Source organism: Lathyrus oleraceus, chromosome 5, assembly GCF_024323335.1.
Source record: "Lathyrus oleraceus cultivar Zhongwan6 chromosome 5, CAAS_Psat_ZW6_1.0, whole genome shotgun sequence".
Lineage (NCBI taxonomy): Eukaryota > Viridiplantae > Streptophyta > Magnoliopsida > Fabales > Fabaceae > Lathyrus > Lathyrus oleraceus.
In genome coordinates, this window is record NC_066583.1 from 119,739,082 (window position 1) to 119,755,772 (window position 16,691).

Genomic DNA, 16,691 nt, shown 5'->3' on the forward strand with positions numbered 1-16,691 from the left:
GACCCAGCCTGATAAAAGTTTTGTTTGGTAATTGAGATTAGCTGGTAAAATTTCTATTTTGTTGGTGAGTTCATCCCATGGAAAAACTCTCTTTTAATTGGGAGAATAAGTCAGTGAAAAATCTCTTGATTCACTTGTATCAAAGGTTCATGGACAAAACCTATAAAAGCTCAAGTTTTTAGTAAACTCTCAAGAGGATCTCTTAGGAACATGATTAGGCCAACATTCAGTTGAATCTGCATAAATCTTTGTGTCATCTCTTTAACCATATATCTTTAAATTTTGTCATTTAATTTATTGTTGTATTTCTTTTTGTTGCTTTTCTCTCTCAATGCTAACACAAATTATTTTTTAAGTAAGGAAACTTTGAAACTAATCATGAATTTATAAATACCTAAAAACAAGCATTCATGGGAGGGGCACCTACCTCTTTCTCGAAAGTTCTCCTCCTCGTTGTCATATTCTTCATTATTGTCGTCAGTCCCCACAAGTAAGAGTGCCATCATCGCTTGTTAGTAGTAGTGTCAAGTGGGTTGGACTTGATTCTCGAGATAGTTTTATCGGGCCCCACAATGGACACCATTATACTTGTTAAAGTACATATACGTGACAACCCCTAGCGATTAAGGGTTGTTAGAGGCTTTAAGGTAGTTTGTGGGGTTTAGAGTTAACTCACTTAAAGAGACGAGGAACTTTGTGTATTTAGTTTCAGCGTAAATGTCCTCCTCAACCCTGGAATTTAGGCGCTCATAGGGGACTCATTGGTCTTGGGCTAGAAAGCCATAGTTTCCTCATTCCATGATCATGAGTATAGGAGTAGTGAAATACTCATTCTACCCTAAATTGTAGGAGATGAGATTTTCCTTTGAGTAACACCTGATAGTCCACATTTGACCAATGAAATGGATTGTTGATACCTCAGGCATCAAAGCCTACATTTGGGCGATCAGGGCACAAATGGGTGACAAAGCCAATATGGGCAACTAAGCCTAAATGGGCGACCAACCCTAGTCAGGCAATGGAGTCTAGTCTTGTTGTACATAACTCGTTTTTATCATGGGTTGTCTTTTATGGTCTAATAAAATTATCCAAGTATACTTTTTATTTAAAAGCTATCTTAGTATTAAGAGAGTGAAAAATATCTATGAGAATTTAACTCTATTGATGTGGTGTTGTACTTGTTCGTGTTCAAGGATGTGATTATCGTAAAGAATATCTACATATAACATATTTTTCCGCAAACTCCATAATAGATAATGCATGCAAACTTAAAATATTAAAAAAATGAGTTTTTTATTGGATTAAAAAAACCCGGTCCACATATATTACAAAAGTCCAACAAATTCTTCTAATCAAAGAATATTTATGGTCAAATCAATGTTATGTGATGTTAATTAAAAAAAAAATGTCAAGTAAAATTATCTCCCCCAAAGCCATTATTAAGTTATTTTGAATTGGGATGTGGGAATCACTACTACATTTTTTCTTGTTTTTTAAAAGAAACAACAAAATATGTAAAGTTGATTCCACCATCATAGACTTCGATTTTATATTCCTTTAGTTATTAAATTTATATTAAATAATTAATTTATATAAAACTACTATTATTTAATTGATTTTATGAAAAATATTTATTAATTGTTGAAAGTGTTCTTTCTCTCTAATGTTAGGGAAAGTTTGAAAATTTCTTTTAATTAATTGTCTCGTCAAGTTGGGGAAGTGACTCATTTAAAAAAAATATTTTCAATCTCTAATTTAATCTTAAATATTATTTTATTTTGTACTATCTCAAAATAAACAACTATAAATTTATATTTTATCTATTTAAATTGATTCGAATAACATACGATCTCAACGTATCATTATATACCAAAACCTTAATATCTTCATTTTCTTTTATTTTCTATATAAATCTTACCTACATTCTAAAATAAAATAAAAAATACTGATAGTAGTTAACATAAATTTTTTAGGTAGAAACATCATTTCTACAAAATAAATCATTTTAATTTTCATGCAATATTAATTATTTATTATAATTATATTTTCTAATTAATACTATTAATTACACTATCAAATCAATATCTTTTATTTCATATATTTATTATAAAATTTAACTCAACCATCCTAATATATTATTGGACAATAAATTTTATTATTATTATTTAATTTTATAAACATCATATTTTTTAACATTAATTTACTAGTTCCACTTTTTTTAGGCAAATTTAATAATTGTACTCTGTAACAATAAAAATAATAATAAAGTGAAATAGTGAGTCATTTATGATTTATCCTAGAATAGAGGATTCTCTATATAGTAAAAACAGCATGCAGCGGTAAAGAAAGCGATATTACCGCTTACGTGCCAACACACACGAATGAAGTAAAAAAACAGAGAAAAAATCCGCAAATAACTGAGTGAATGAAAAGAAAGAGGTGGCGGCGGATTCTTGATTAGGATTACAATATTACTACTGCTACTCCTACTTAAATAGTGTTACGCATATCCCTTATTATTAGATCCAACGGTTTACATCTAATCCCATCATTTAATCCAACGGTTCAAACCACAACCTCGTAATCTAATAACCCTCTTATACCCTCGCCGCAATCTCCTCACACTCACAAATTCATCATTCTTATTCTTCATTCATCGAAACCAAAACGAATTTGCCTCTTAGAGAGAGAGAGGGTGTAATAAGTAATTTATTAACCTTGAAGATGCAATCAACAACCGGTTCTGAATCGAAACCGACCGAACAGAGTAATCAAACTCCACAACGGCCACCGAAAACGCCGCCGCATTCGATTACAGTTCCGCCGCCACATCAACAGTGGGTTCCGATGCAATACCCGCCGGCGGCAATGGTAATGCCGCACCATATGTTACCGCCGCAACATTATGCACCGCCACCGCATCATTATGTGCCTTATCATCACTATCAGCAACACGTGCCTCACGTGCATCAAGGATCTAGTGTTGCTGAGAATAAGACGATCTGGGTCGGTGATTTGCAGCATTGGATGGATGAGAATTATCTTCACCGGTGTTTCGCTTCTAACGGCGAGGTATTTTCTTTCTTTTGTTTTTGTACTTTTTGTTTTTGCGTTTTTTAATTTTTAATTTTTTTTTGGTTTTTGTTGATTTTTATGAACATTAAATTGTACTTTTTGGTTTTTGCTACTTTATGTCTTTTGATATTGATGTTATTGATTGTAAAGTTAGGGAAAATACACGATGTTGGTAATTTGTTTGTCGTTTATACTTAAAGCCTTCGTTGTTGCTTCATTTGGGTTTTCTGTCCAACTCAGAACGAATGAAACCTTTTTTTTTTCTTTCTTTTCTATATAATTGTTAACTTCAAAATTTAAGATTGATTAATTGAAATGTCTGAATTCATAATCAGTGTGATAAAAGTTTTTGTTTTGTATAATTGGATTCAAAAACTGTATGTGCGAAAACTACCGCGACAAACGGTATCGATATTGATACCTTTTTTGTGATAAAAAACAAATTGTGCTTAATTCAGACTGCGAAAACTACTGAAATCAGTATCGCAGCACCGGACCAAAAAATCGCCTTTACGCGACAGCTTTTATTTAAAATCTTGATTGAACTACTAACAGTTTAAGATTAAGGAGAAGGTTGAAGTTTTTTACCCTTTTGACTTGGGCTTAAGTGGTGAAGGTTTCAGGTACAGTTGTTTGTTGCAGGTTTAACTAAAAAAAAGTGACATCATTGTTTTTTTTTTGTTGCCATTTTTCTTTTGTGAAAAATACTATGCTTATAATCTGAATTTTGAAAGCTTTATGTATGTTTGTATTCGTGGGTGAGAATGACAGTATCAGAGTGATTACTGTATAGGAGCTACACTTTAGAATCATAAAAATATACACTTAGTTGTCATAGAAAATCAGTTCATGAGATTCTCATTTTGTTTGAGATGAGCAAGCTATTGCATATAATTGTCATGCATTTTTTTCTTGCAGATTTTCTCAATTAAGGTTATTCGGAATAAGCAAACTGGTCAACCGGAGGGTTATGGATTTGTGGAATTTCATTCACATGTGATCGCTGAGAATGTTTTAGTGAATTATGCTGGGATGTTGATGCCTAACACAGACCAACCTTTTCGCCTTAACTGGGCAACATTTAGCACAGGAGATCACAAACGATCAGATAATGTCCCTGATCTTTCTCTTTTTGTAGGAGATTTAGCTGCAGATGTTACAGATAGCACATTGCTTGAAATTTTTTCTAATAAGTACCCTTCTGTTAAAGCTGCAAAAGTTGTTTTTGATGCCAATACCGGCCGTTCAAAGGGTTATGGTTTCGTCAGGTTTGGAGATGATAATGAGAGGTCTAAGGCCTTGAGTGAAATGAATGGTGTTTATTGTTCTAGTAGGCCTATGCGAATTGGTGCTGCAACTCCTAGAAAATCCTCTGGCTATCAACAAGGTAAGGCAACTCATATAGCACCTCATATCTGAAATTTTTACTCTTCAAAAAGAAGACGAGAAAAACGGTTTACATTCAATTCAAAGACTACACTTTTAAACACTTTTTCTTCTTTAATATTGTTTTTTTCTGCTTCGTTGTAACGAGTGGAATTGCATTTTTATGCCTTGTTTTTTCATGTCTATCAAATTTAACATTTGCATTTGGTTTCAACTACATGCTGCCGGGAAAGTCTGGAATATCCCTACTTGGTGGGTATTGATTTAGTTTGTTTCTTTGTATAGGAGGCCACTCAAATGCCACATCCAACCAATCTGAAGGCGATTCTACAAATACAACTGTAAGTTTTCAGCTTTTTTTTTAGAAAAATTAATTTATCACTAATTTCCACCGGATGGTCATTATAGATATTTGTTGGAGGACTTGACCCTAGTGCTACTGCTGAAGATCTTAGACAACCATTCTCCCAGTATGGTGAGATAGTCTCTGTTAAGATACCTGTTGGAAAAGGATGTGGTTTTGTACAATTTGCCAACAGGTAAAGTTTACTTTATATCCATTTTCAAATCTCCGTGTGATAAGATGTAACATGGTTTTTTTCCCTCTCTCTATGTGTGTGCACTAACTAATCATTCTAAATAATCTGCAGAAATAATGCAGAAGAGGCATTGCAAAAGCTAAATGGTGCAACAGTTGGCAAGCAAACTGTTCGCCTTTCTTGGGGCCGCAATCCGGCAAATAAGCAGGTAATCATTCTTGACCATACTCTTTAGACCCACCTCCGAAGCACGGCTACTTTTAAAATTGTGAAGTACTGGTGGTCAGATACATACCTGTACCGGATACACATACTCGTGGTATTTCATTTTCAATTCAGAATCATATAGTTCATCTATGAAATGTCATGATCAAATGAAGAACCTAATAATAACTACAAAAGAGTGAATACTATAGCATAGCTCATTCAATGATGTTATGTCTGTAATTTATTTTTAAAATAGCATCTTATGAAATACCAGATTGTCTTTTTGCTGTCCATCATTAATTGCATTATGATTATTCTATCCTATCTCAACTGACACATCTCTTTGGATAGCAGCATAGAATGGATTTTGGTAGTCCCTGGAATGGGGCCTATTACGGGGGAGGACCTGTCTATGATGGTTATGGATATGCTTTGCCGCACCCTCATGACCCGGGCATGTATGCTGCTGCTTATGGGGCTTACCCCATTTATGGAGGACATCAACAGCAAGTAAGCTAAAAAAACTGCAATGCAGAAGTAGTACTCACAACATGTTTGAACGAGAAAAATGAACTTTTCTCCCTTGTAACTTGCTTGAATCCCTCCTAATTGTGGAGTGGAGTTGAATTTTGTTAACCTGGGGTAGCACGGTAGGAATTCAATTAATCATTCGTTTAGACTCGTAGGAGTAATGAGAAACTTAAAAACTTGTTTATTAGAATAATTATCTCTATGAATGCCTGCACTAGCTAATATTGCCTGAAATTGAGAAGTCCTTTGCATTTCTTCTGTGCCAATATTTTAACTGCATGCGATTCAAAGTTTGTTTTCCTTCATTTCCTCTGTTTATGCTTGAAAGTTCATTCACTTTGATGATCTACATGATCTTGAAAGTTCTAATTTTCCTCTGGTGCTATCATGGTTTAACTAATATAATATGATTTTGACCAAAATTGCTTGGCACTTTCAACACATTTTATGATTTAAGTACTTGATTTGATTTGGCATTGCTACATGGTTTGAAACTAAAACTGTTTCAAGAGACAAACTTGCTTATGCTGATATTTAACTGTACCAAATTTGTCTTCTAAAGTTTTTTTATTATATAAACAGAACATTTAACTCTCATAACGTGCATGATGTTGCTTTTTAAAAAAGTTGTGTTTAACTTATGTTTATAAAAATAACTTACGTGGCTGTGTGTCTGTGTGCATGTACGTATATAGTTGCTTTTATGCTACTTTTGCCAGTAAGGAAATAACAGTTTCGAAGGATAATGGATATACAAATAGAGATAGCAGCACTGCTTAGTAGTAACGGTATTACTTTTTTGCTGGAAACTAGCATTAAGTTAGATCTAATCTATTAAAGATTTCTCCCCTTTAAAATGCTTTTGAAATTAGAGCTTTAAAAGGTAATTCAAAAGAGAACGTTTTTAAAGACAGCGTAGTAGGTAGAAAATGAGAACACTTTTATTTAATTTTTCTAAATAAATTGTGTATATACTGTGTGCAACTACCGAAATTAGTTCTTCCAATCGGAGAATTATAATGGATGAATTTATTTAAAAAAGTTTCGGTTATTATTTTTTTTAATATTAGAAACTAAAGATACATCTAAATATATTTTATATCAAATATAAATATATTTTATATCAAATACATATCACAAAAATATTTATGAATATATTGTTTTAAAAAGGAAAAATTAAAAAGTATGAGGTATGAGGTATAAAATCTAACTCATTAGAGAGTTGGCACAAACCATAGTTAAATATACCTAACATATTCTTAAAAAAATATTCAAAAACATAAATAAAAAGTGAATTTAACTATTAACAAAAAAATCTGAATTAATTAATCTATATTCACATCATTTTTCTCTCTTAAATATATTTTAAATCTCTTAAAAATATATTTAAAGGAATTAAAGTATTTTTCAATTTAATTAAAAAAAGAATAATATTCACATTAAAAATACGCGAATGACCAACATTGAATCGGTTTCAAATAAAAAATATATTAATTTTCTCTTGTAAGCATATTCGATATAAATAACATTCTATACGATCTAACTTAAAAGAAAGTGCAAAATTCAATTAAATAATATTCTATACAATCTAACTTAAAAGAAAGTTCCTAGTAATGTTTCTAAATTATTTTTAAATATGTCACCATCAGTTATGTTTTAGGGTTTACTCTTAAAATTTCCTTTGTGTTTTATTTAATCCAATTATGATTAGAAAAAGATCAATTAATTTGTATGATTCTAGGTGTGGAAGGAGATCGGCATTTGATGTCAAATTAATTAATTGCAAGTTCATGAATCATCGAATTCATGTGTCCTCTGAAAGAATTAAATGACATATAGACCAACTGTTTAACGTGAAAAATGTCTCTATCAAAGTCAATTTTATCATTTTGAAATCTGATATAACTTTTTGTGTGCCAAGTTTTCCAAAGAATGATTATGATGAGAGTCATGATCAAATTTCAAATTTGTGAGCTTCAACGTCTATTAACAAGTTTGAATAATATTTCATAACTAGTTTTTATCAATGTTTAAGCCAAACAATTATTTCATCATTGCCAAAAAAGTAAGGTGTACCTGCATCTAAAAAATATGATGTACTTGTTAATATGTGACAGCCTCTTGTGACATAGGGTTGTTAGAGATTTTTAGGGTTATTGTAGTGTTAGAGTAAGCTCATGCGGGGAGGTGACAAGTTTTGTATACTAGTATTTACGAGTGGAATTGAATGTCTTTCTCAACCTCAGGGTTGAGAAATTTATAGGAGTTTCTTCGGCTTGGATTTTAGGCTCTAAGAAAGTAGTACTCGCTTTCATGAGCGTGTGGGGTATGTGTGATTATTCCCTCATTCTTCTGGAAAATGTGTCTCTAACCTTTGACGACCTTTTATGTCGTTCCTGAGGGTGGATATGTCACTCCCAATATTTTTGCAAGTGGGCGAGTAATCCAGTCAAAGAGCACTTATTATGATAAATGCACGAACATTGAAACGAATTGTGGCTAAAGGCCATGCTTTGGGTGATGGGCATTACCCACTTGCTCTTGGTGGACATTGTATGGTCTTTCGTATATTACTTGCAAATATACCATTACATAAATAGTGCACAATTTTCACACCATGATTGTAGAGAAAGCACCTCGAAACCATATGCATTCCCTTTAAGTTAGTTGTCTTATGTTGCAATAATATTATATGTCATCTTTCAAGTCACTAATGACTTAGAAAGAGGTGTGCAGGGATGTCAAATGAATTTTGTCAAAGAAAGCTCAATATGACACCTCCTGATACAATTGTAGGCATTTTAAAAAGATAAATCACTATTTGCAGATCATGTCCAAATGAGTTCATCAGTAGTAGTATATTCAAATGACAAATTGATCATTAAAATATTTTCATCAAATTGAGAAGTCAAAATGGATAAACCATGAGGAATGTTCCAATTGAAGTCTTGGGCATTTGAGTGATAGTCTTGCAGGTCCATCTCGTGCAACTGCATTGGAGATCTACACAACTACATTAAGAATCTACACCAACAATTCTAGTTCCTAGAGAAATTTATGGCAATGTCTGTGGAAATTGACTTTTGATTCTTTTGAATATCCACAATTATATTTCTTCTAATTTAATTAGATCTCTTCTGATCCAAGCCTCAATTGTTTTAGCATCTGCACTAAGATGGAAGTAGCTTCAGATCTCGTTTCTAAAAATACTTCAGAGTCCTTCAATTCCAAATCACATTTAACCTTCACCAATATGTAATCATTAGAGATATAGTTAAGAGGGAAGAATCTCCACAACAAGGTTCTCTCAAATCAACATCGCTAATTGAGATCCAAAAGAGTGACAGACCAATATTAGGGATCCAAGACTACAAGAAGGTGTGTGGAAATTCTAACACAATGCTTATGTTGATCATTACCGCAACCATCGTTAATCACTCCCACTACAACAAACAAGACCTTAGACAGCGCTTTTTTTAGCCTTAGACAGCGCTTTAAAGCGCTGTCTAAACCTCCGATGCTAAAGGTTTAGACAGCGCTTTTTTAAATCTTAAAAGTGCTGTCTAAGCCCTCCCCCTTAGACAGCGCTTTGGCCAAAAGCGCTTTCTAAGACCCTCCTATTTTAATTTTTTTAGGTATACCTTAGACAGCACTTTTCAAAAAGCGCTGTCTAAGCCCCCCTTAGACAGCGCTTTTGCCTAAAGCGCTTTCTAATCCCCCCCTTAGACAGCGCTTTTTACAAAAGCGCTGTCTAAGGTATACGAAAATTTTTGAAGCTTTTGTTTTAAACCACATTTTTTCCAGGTTTATAAACCAGAATTTCTACCTGTTTTCAACCAGATTTTGACAGACAATTATCACATTTTATATATGCCATTTTGGCCTTTTTTCTACCAATTTTTGGCTAACAAATATATATATATACCAATTCAAACCAATTTTGCCTTAAATGTATCAAAATATATACAAATTTATATACACATTTACAAGTCATAACATATACTACAAATGTACACATTAATTACACAAATTTATGAACAAACATTGAGCTTTATCATGAATTGACACCACTCCTCTTTGATTTCGTCCACTTGATCCTTTGTATAAAATGCACACTTGAATTCATCAAAGTACTACATAATAATATAACATATTTTGAATTAATTCCAACTATTTAATTATATGAGATATGTGTAAATATAAAAATAACTCATAAGTTAGAAATACATACATCGGTGGGAATCTTTAATCTGCCCAAAGCAAGAGTATCTCGCATAAACCTCAACATGAAATACCCGCAATCTATTTGATTACATTGTTGAGGACACTACATATGAAAAAAAAAATATGGATTATAAATCCTAAGTTTTATCAAGTGTCATCACTAATATAATAAAAAATATGGTAATTAAAAATATACCGCCACTTTAATCCATGTAATGGAGTTGGCGCCCCTCCTTGAGGTTTGAATATCTCGTTGGGCCCGAAAAGCTTGTAGGACGCTAATAAAATAAAAATGAAGCAATTAGAACAATTCACATAAACTAAGAAAAATTTTGAACATTCTCACTTACGTGTCAATTAGGACCTTCATATCCAGGTATGTTGTCCAATCATTTCCTAACGAGTCAAGATAATACACAATTTCTCGGATAGGATTGATTGCGAGCAACAACCAATGTCCACTGTAATGATTAGGCAAATGTTAGATGGTAACTTGGAAAATAATTATAATAGATGAATTACAATATTCATAAAATAATATTGAGTTTAAACCATTTATCAACAGTAAGAAAGCCTAAATTATCAACAACAAAAAAATCTTATTTAAATTACATATTTTTCTTATAAAAAAACACATTATTAGTCATACAAAACTCACTCCAGTATTCTGTCAAAGTTCCACCTTTTATTTTAATTTTTAGCCGTAAAGCATTACTACTTCAAACGTCTAATTTTGGAAGGGCTGCTTGCTCAAATGAATAAGCAATTTCAATCAACTTTGGCTCTAAATCTTTCAAACCTCCAAAGTAAATTCCAAATGATATACCCTTTTCATATCCTGCTGGAACAATCACTCCAGGATAACCTCCAATAGCGAGTATACTACTAAAGGATGAAAAAGGTGTTATCACGGCATCAAGTTTCTTTCTTTTCATGAGTTTCTCTAATCCATCGTGTGGCCGTCTTCTTGTCATGTTTAATACTAATCTTGTCTATGTTAGCTTTTGTTATGCATAGCGGTCTCAAGTCCGGATAAAAGAAGAGTGTTGAGATAGGCAGTCGACAGTTAGCGTAAAGCTTTGTTGAATCTCTATGACATTGATCAAATAGAAACATGGTCATTGATAGAACATTATGGCGTAATTTGATCCATGTAGGCGACCCCACTTTAGTGGGATAAGACTTGGTTGTTGTTGTTGTTGTTGATTCAATTGAACATATTTAGTTGTGAAGTTTAAATGAAAAAATTTACATGGGGAGCAAGGACTTTCAAAGTAGACTAGCAGGAATAAAGAAAGTGGGCAATACTGTTGGGAACCAGAACTTTGCTTCTAGGTGTGCATCACAAAGAAGTCTTTAGTCCAAATTCTAATTGCAGAGAGGAATATGGGCAAGTTACGGAGTCAAGCAAAAGGAATTCAGAACATACAGCCAATAAGGTGTCAAAAATTTTGGAGTTTCAAAGAGATGGAAAACTCCTTAAACATACCATCTGCAAATGGTTCCTATATTTAACATCATCAAAGAAGTGTTATAACAAGACACATTACTCTAACACATTGTCTATTTCTGAAACATGTCTATTGCAATATATCCTCAGATAACTTCTCCATTCAATATGGCAGAACATGGTATCCACAACTAGAACTAACCAAATATTACTTGCAGAATTGGCGAAGAGAATATTCATTAGTGTAATAGAGAAGAAGAAAAAATCATCCTGAACTAGAAAAGGGAGGACACTAAATATTGCAAACTCTGATCCTGGACTATGTTAGAAGATTCTAATCGGCATAACTTAAAATTTTCTGCTTAATTAGCAATCAAATCCGTGGTTTAGCATTACAGAGAGCCAGGCCGGAGCCACTGCTGTCGGAACGGCTCACGTTTTGAGACACTAGCATGACTCAGATTTTCACATATCTTCTAGTTTAACTAATAAAACTCCGAAACCAAATAAAAATTACAAGCACCAAAACACAAATTATACTAGTGTTCAGTAAAACCAGAACCAATGTGTGAAGAGCAAAGTGAAGTTAATAATGCCGAACTCAAAATCAAACCATGAGCATACACTGTATAGCATTCGCTTACAACCGGAAGCAACAAAAAAATTAAGAGAAGAAATAAACGGAACAAGTTCAACAATCATACCAACAAAAGGAAAAAGAACTTACTCTCGCGACTAATTTGTTTGAGGTTTTTGTATTCGCCGCCATAAGAGGAAGAATCGGAATCTGACATGGTGAAATCTATACCCTAAACCTAAACCACAGTCGTCGATCGATCACGAAACGAGAAGCAGAACCAAATCGGGGACGATTGGAAACCTAATTCAAGCTTTGAACAGAAAAGAAAGAAATGAAATAGAATCAGTTTATTCGAATTGAATGAGTTAAAAATGCAGAAATGAAGAACATACCGCAGTAGAAATGACGTTCTGAAACCGATTCTTCAAACACTTTCTGGTATTGAAACCGAATGATTACAATGTATTCTCGTTCGCTGTTAGGGTTCGCTGGAGGGGTTTAATCGCAGGAGGGAAAACAAAAAGAACTGTGAACGAAAATAGAAGTCTGAAATTTAATTTTAATTAGACCTTAGACAGCGCTTTTGTGGAAAGCGCTTTCTAAGATATGCCTTAAGAAAGCAAGATCTAAGGTTGCGCGAAGGCCATAGCCTCCTAGCATTAAACCATTCTTCTACGCGTCCATATGAAGGTGTAGATTTACCAATTTCCTTGGGAGGATGTGAAATAAGAGAACCGTGAGCATCCACTTCTTTTTTATTCTATGTTAAAGTACTCATAATGGCATTCTCGGCCTCCCATTCTCAGCAACTATGTACAAACATTAATTTTTCAATCTCATATCACACGTATACCTCTCTCATCACTACCACACCTTCATAAAACCCTAAATTCTAAAACCCTAAACACCCCACTTTCCAAAATCATCCTGAATCCCACAAGAAACATCAATACCAAGAATCCATCAGCATGAAGATGTCCCAAACAAAGGCCAAACTCAAACTCTCTAGACCTACCAAGATTAAAGGTAACTCTTGAGCAAATGGACCGGTTCAAAATCAAATTTTATGACAAAAGGTTGTTACTTTAAAATATGGTAAACTCTCTGATTTCTCTGGTTTCTCCTTTCCTACTTTGATTAAGACACTTGGGCTAGAGAAATTTGTTGATTTCTATGGAGATTATTATCCTGACTTGGTTAGAGCATTTTATTGCAATCTAGAATTAAGGTGAAAGATTGTGTTCTTAGGTCAAGGGGTAAATACTAGTATGTCTACTACTCAAATATGCTCATTTATTGATCTTCATATTGAGGGTGCCATAATTTACCCTGACACACACTGTAAATGAGAAGGATTTAACAATAAATCCTTTTATTTATCTTTGCGTTGTTTGATTGAGGAATAAATTATGAACAAGAAACAAAGGCTGAACCAATGTGCTTCTAGTAACAGAAACACCCTTGTTGTTGGTAATATGTTTTTATATGATAGGATTCTCCACTACTTTTTAGTCTATGTCATTTTTCCTAAAGCTTTCAAATACTCTCAAATAAGTGAAATTGAGCTCCAAATCCTATTTGCATTGAAAAACAACATTCCCTTAAATTGGGCATATATTGTGAAGGTTAACATGTTCATATCTAGAGGGAAAACTAATAAGACACCTTATGCCCGAGAGATCACTAGGGGATTCTTAAGTTCTACAATGTTTATTTGTGGGGAGAAGTAAGAATGAAAATTAATGAATTTGAGAATCTAATTGACAGAGGAATTTTGAGCAAAATGAGAGTATATTTGGATAATAACATGAAACCTTCATCCTCTTCCCCTTCTACATTTGTTGGTCCTTTTAAACACGTTTCTGAACCTTCAACCACCATTATCAACTAGATAATCACGGATCGGCTTCGGCATATGCAAGGCTATATGACAGATATGCCAAGCTACATGACTTAGAGATTTGATTAGTTTCACAGTTACTTGGAAGGCATATCCTATAGGCTGAAACAACTTGAAGGACTTGGAGAAGAGAACTTTGAGGAGTAGATAAGATTCCATATTTTTTATGTCTTAGCATTATTTTCTTTGCATTTTCTTTCAAACTTTTTCATATTAGTCCTTGTATGCTTTCAATGCTCATTTTGTATGTTTGTACTCTTTTATGTCTTGGTATTACATTATGTTTGGAATACTATTTTCTTGGTGAATGTATGGTGATTATGTTGAATGTATGATTGGCTGGCTCTCTGTATGTTTCTATTTTCCGTGCCTCTTTTTTTTCCTTTGTTTTGATAATGTCAAAAGGGGGAGAAAAAGTTGTGTTGTGTTTTTGTTTCAATCAAACTTCCAAGTTTTTATAATAACAATGATTACAATATTAAGAAATTAAGGCGGAGTTATACAATTAAGAGGGAACTTTTTAACTAGATCAAAAAAACCAAAAATATATTATTTTTCATCTTCAAAAATGGGGAGATTATAAAGAAGATCTCTTCTAGCTTGGCTTGGTTTTGATGAAGATAATTAAATCTCAAAGAAGAAAAATATGAAGATATCATGAAGAGTGATAAATGGAAAACAAATGGAAGAATTACAATAATCATCCTCTTATAGGTACATATCACAATTCATTCTATATATCACTTTGAAAGCTCAGAATTGTACATTAAAGAAAAGCTCATTATTGAAACTATTGAAGCAAAACTTGTGCATTCAAACTGCATCTTAAATGCTTTCAAAGATTGTGCATTGAAACTATTAAAGAAAAGCTACAGAAGGTATGGTTTTTCAAAAGAATAATATTGGTAATCGAATACACCCCCATGGTAATCGATTTCCATTTTGAAATTTTGAAATTGTTTATACGTTGGGTGATGGTAATCGATTACACCAATGTGGTCATCGATTACCACATGTAAAAATGCAACTTTTCATGAAACACCATTAACGTAAGGCATATCAATGCTTCATAGAACCTTTTCAAAGTATTTCCTCTATTCAAAAAGGTTTCTATGAGTGTATATAACACACTTTATATCAGGAAAAAAATCTCACCTCTTTCAAATCATTTTTCTACACAATTCTAATAATTTTTAAGAGTTTATCTTTTTTCAAAAGTTTTGAAACTTTTTATACTTTCACATATCCTAAAAGTTTCAAAACATAATCTAAGCATTCAAGTATTATTATTCTGAATTGTGTTATAAGAAAGAGAAGTTCATATTTCAAGTGTGAAATTGGAAATCAAGCCATCAATAAATTCTTCAAAGTTCTCTGAAAAGTGTGGTGTATTAATTGTTCATCAAATTGTGTGGTGAAAAGTAGTTGTCTTTAGAAAGTAGTGTTCTTTCTGGTGTCTGTGTTAGAAGATTGTAAAAGAGGTTTTGGTGTGAGACTTGTACAAAAAATTCTAAACATAGTGAAAATCCTCTAAGGGAATATAGGGATTAGGTTAGCCTTCGTTTGGAGAAGGTGAACCAGAATAATTCTCTAGTGTGTTTTACATTTTGCTCATTTATTTTTCAGCACTTTATTCTTTAACATTCCTAAACTGATTAATTTCTTCCAACAAAATAAGAAACTTTCACTTAAAATGAAAAAAGTTCAACGAACCTAATTCACCCCTTCTTAGATTGCATCTAAAACTTACAATTGATGTTTTCTTTAGGTTTTATTATGAAAAATTCATACTCATGAGTTAATGTGCTCAACCATTACTGCTTTACCTCAGTAGTTCCTTCATGCATAACTTGGAGTATATCCCATAGTGAGAAACACGCAAAAACTCATCAAGACATAGAGCGACAATGATGATCATTTTAGCTTTAAAATCGTGTTGCACTTTTTCTATTTCCTCTTTGGTCCAATTATCTTTATGTTTGTTCACCACAACACCATTTACTTCATGTGTGGGAACAAATGAACTTTCTTTCACAATATTCCTAATACCACAATCCACCCCTTCAATGAAGATTAACATTTTATTTCTTTCCACATACTATACCCTTCTCTATTAAGAGATGGGGGTTTGTTTAGTGAGTCACATGAAGTCATTTCCTTCCTCCTAGGACAATTATTCTTTAACATGAATTAGGCTCCAATGCCACTTATTGAATAAGTGACTCAAAGTACAACAGGTGAATTGTGGTATTCAAAAATCGTAATTAATTTAATTTTATTACTTATAATGGAAATTTGTGTTAGTATAGTTAAATAACAAAGACGAAAGCCTAGGAAAATGGAAAGACATAAATGTAAAGGAAAGTAAATGAATGAAAGTAAATAAAGGGAGTTTAAAGAGATTGCACTTGGATTTATAGAGGTTCGTCTGATCTTTTAGTGTACACCTCTCCTTAAGAAATTCTACTCGATAGTTCCACTAAAATAATATATTTAAGCTTTTAATAGGTTATGCCCACTGACCTTCTTATAAGAGGCTGAGAGAATTTAACAGGTTGATCCCTCAAACCAAAATGAATCTTTTAACATGCTAAATTCATGAACCAAGAATGATATTTTAACTAGTTGACCTCGAAAACCAAACAGAGGTTTAACCAAGATAACCTCAACAAACAAACAAGAGAAACACTTCAAGAGAATCACACTCTTGATAAAATATATGAACACTGGTACAACTTAAAACCTTACAATTGTATTTCACTCACAAAAGGCAATAAAGTAACTTTTAGTGAAAGAAAA

General features: G+C 32.8%; 1 protein-coding gene across 1 annotated transcript; it reads left to right on the forward strand.

Moving 5' to 3' along the window:
* Positions 1–2,510: 2,510 nt before the first annotated feature.
* LOC127088171 (polyadenylate-binding protein RBP47C) lies at positions 2,511–5,989 on the forward strand. Its single transcript, XM_051029092.1, has 6 exons — positions 2,511–3,072; positions 3,994–4,462; positions 4,747–4,802; positions 4,870–5,000; positions 5,112–5,208; positions 5,562–5,989. Exons 1-6 carry the CDS (start codon positions 2,725–2,727, stop codon positions 5,724–5,726), a joined length of 1,266 nt encoding a protein of 421 aa, XP_050885049.1. The 5' UTR covers positions 2,511–2,724; the 3' UTR covers positions 5,727–5,989.
* The last annotated feature ends 10,702 nt before the right edge of the window (positions 5,990–16,691 follow it).

Excerpts from the sequence above, each read along its gene's own strand:
- LOC127088171 (XM_051029092.1), top strand. The coding sequence starts at position 2,725 with ATGCAATCAACAACCGGTTCTGAATCGAAACCGACCGAACAGAGTAAT. Across the intron at positions 4,803-4,869 it reads GCGATTCTACAAATACAACT|ATATTTGTTGGAGGACTTGA; the intron begins GTAAGTTTTCAG and ends TGGTCATTATAG. Across the intron at positions 5,209-5,561 it reads GCAATCCGGCAAATAAGCAG|CATAGAATGGATTTTGGTAG; the intron begins GTAATCATTCTT and ends TTTGGATAGCAG.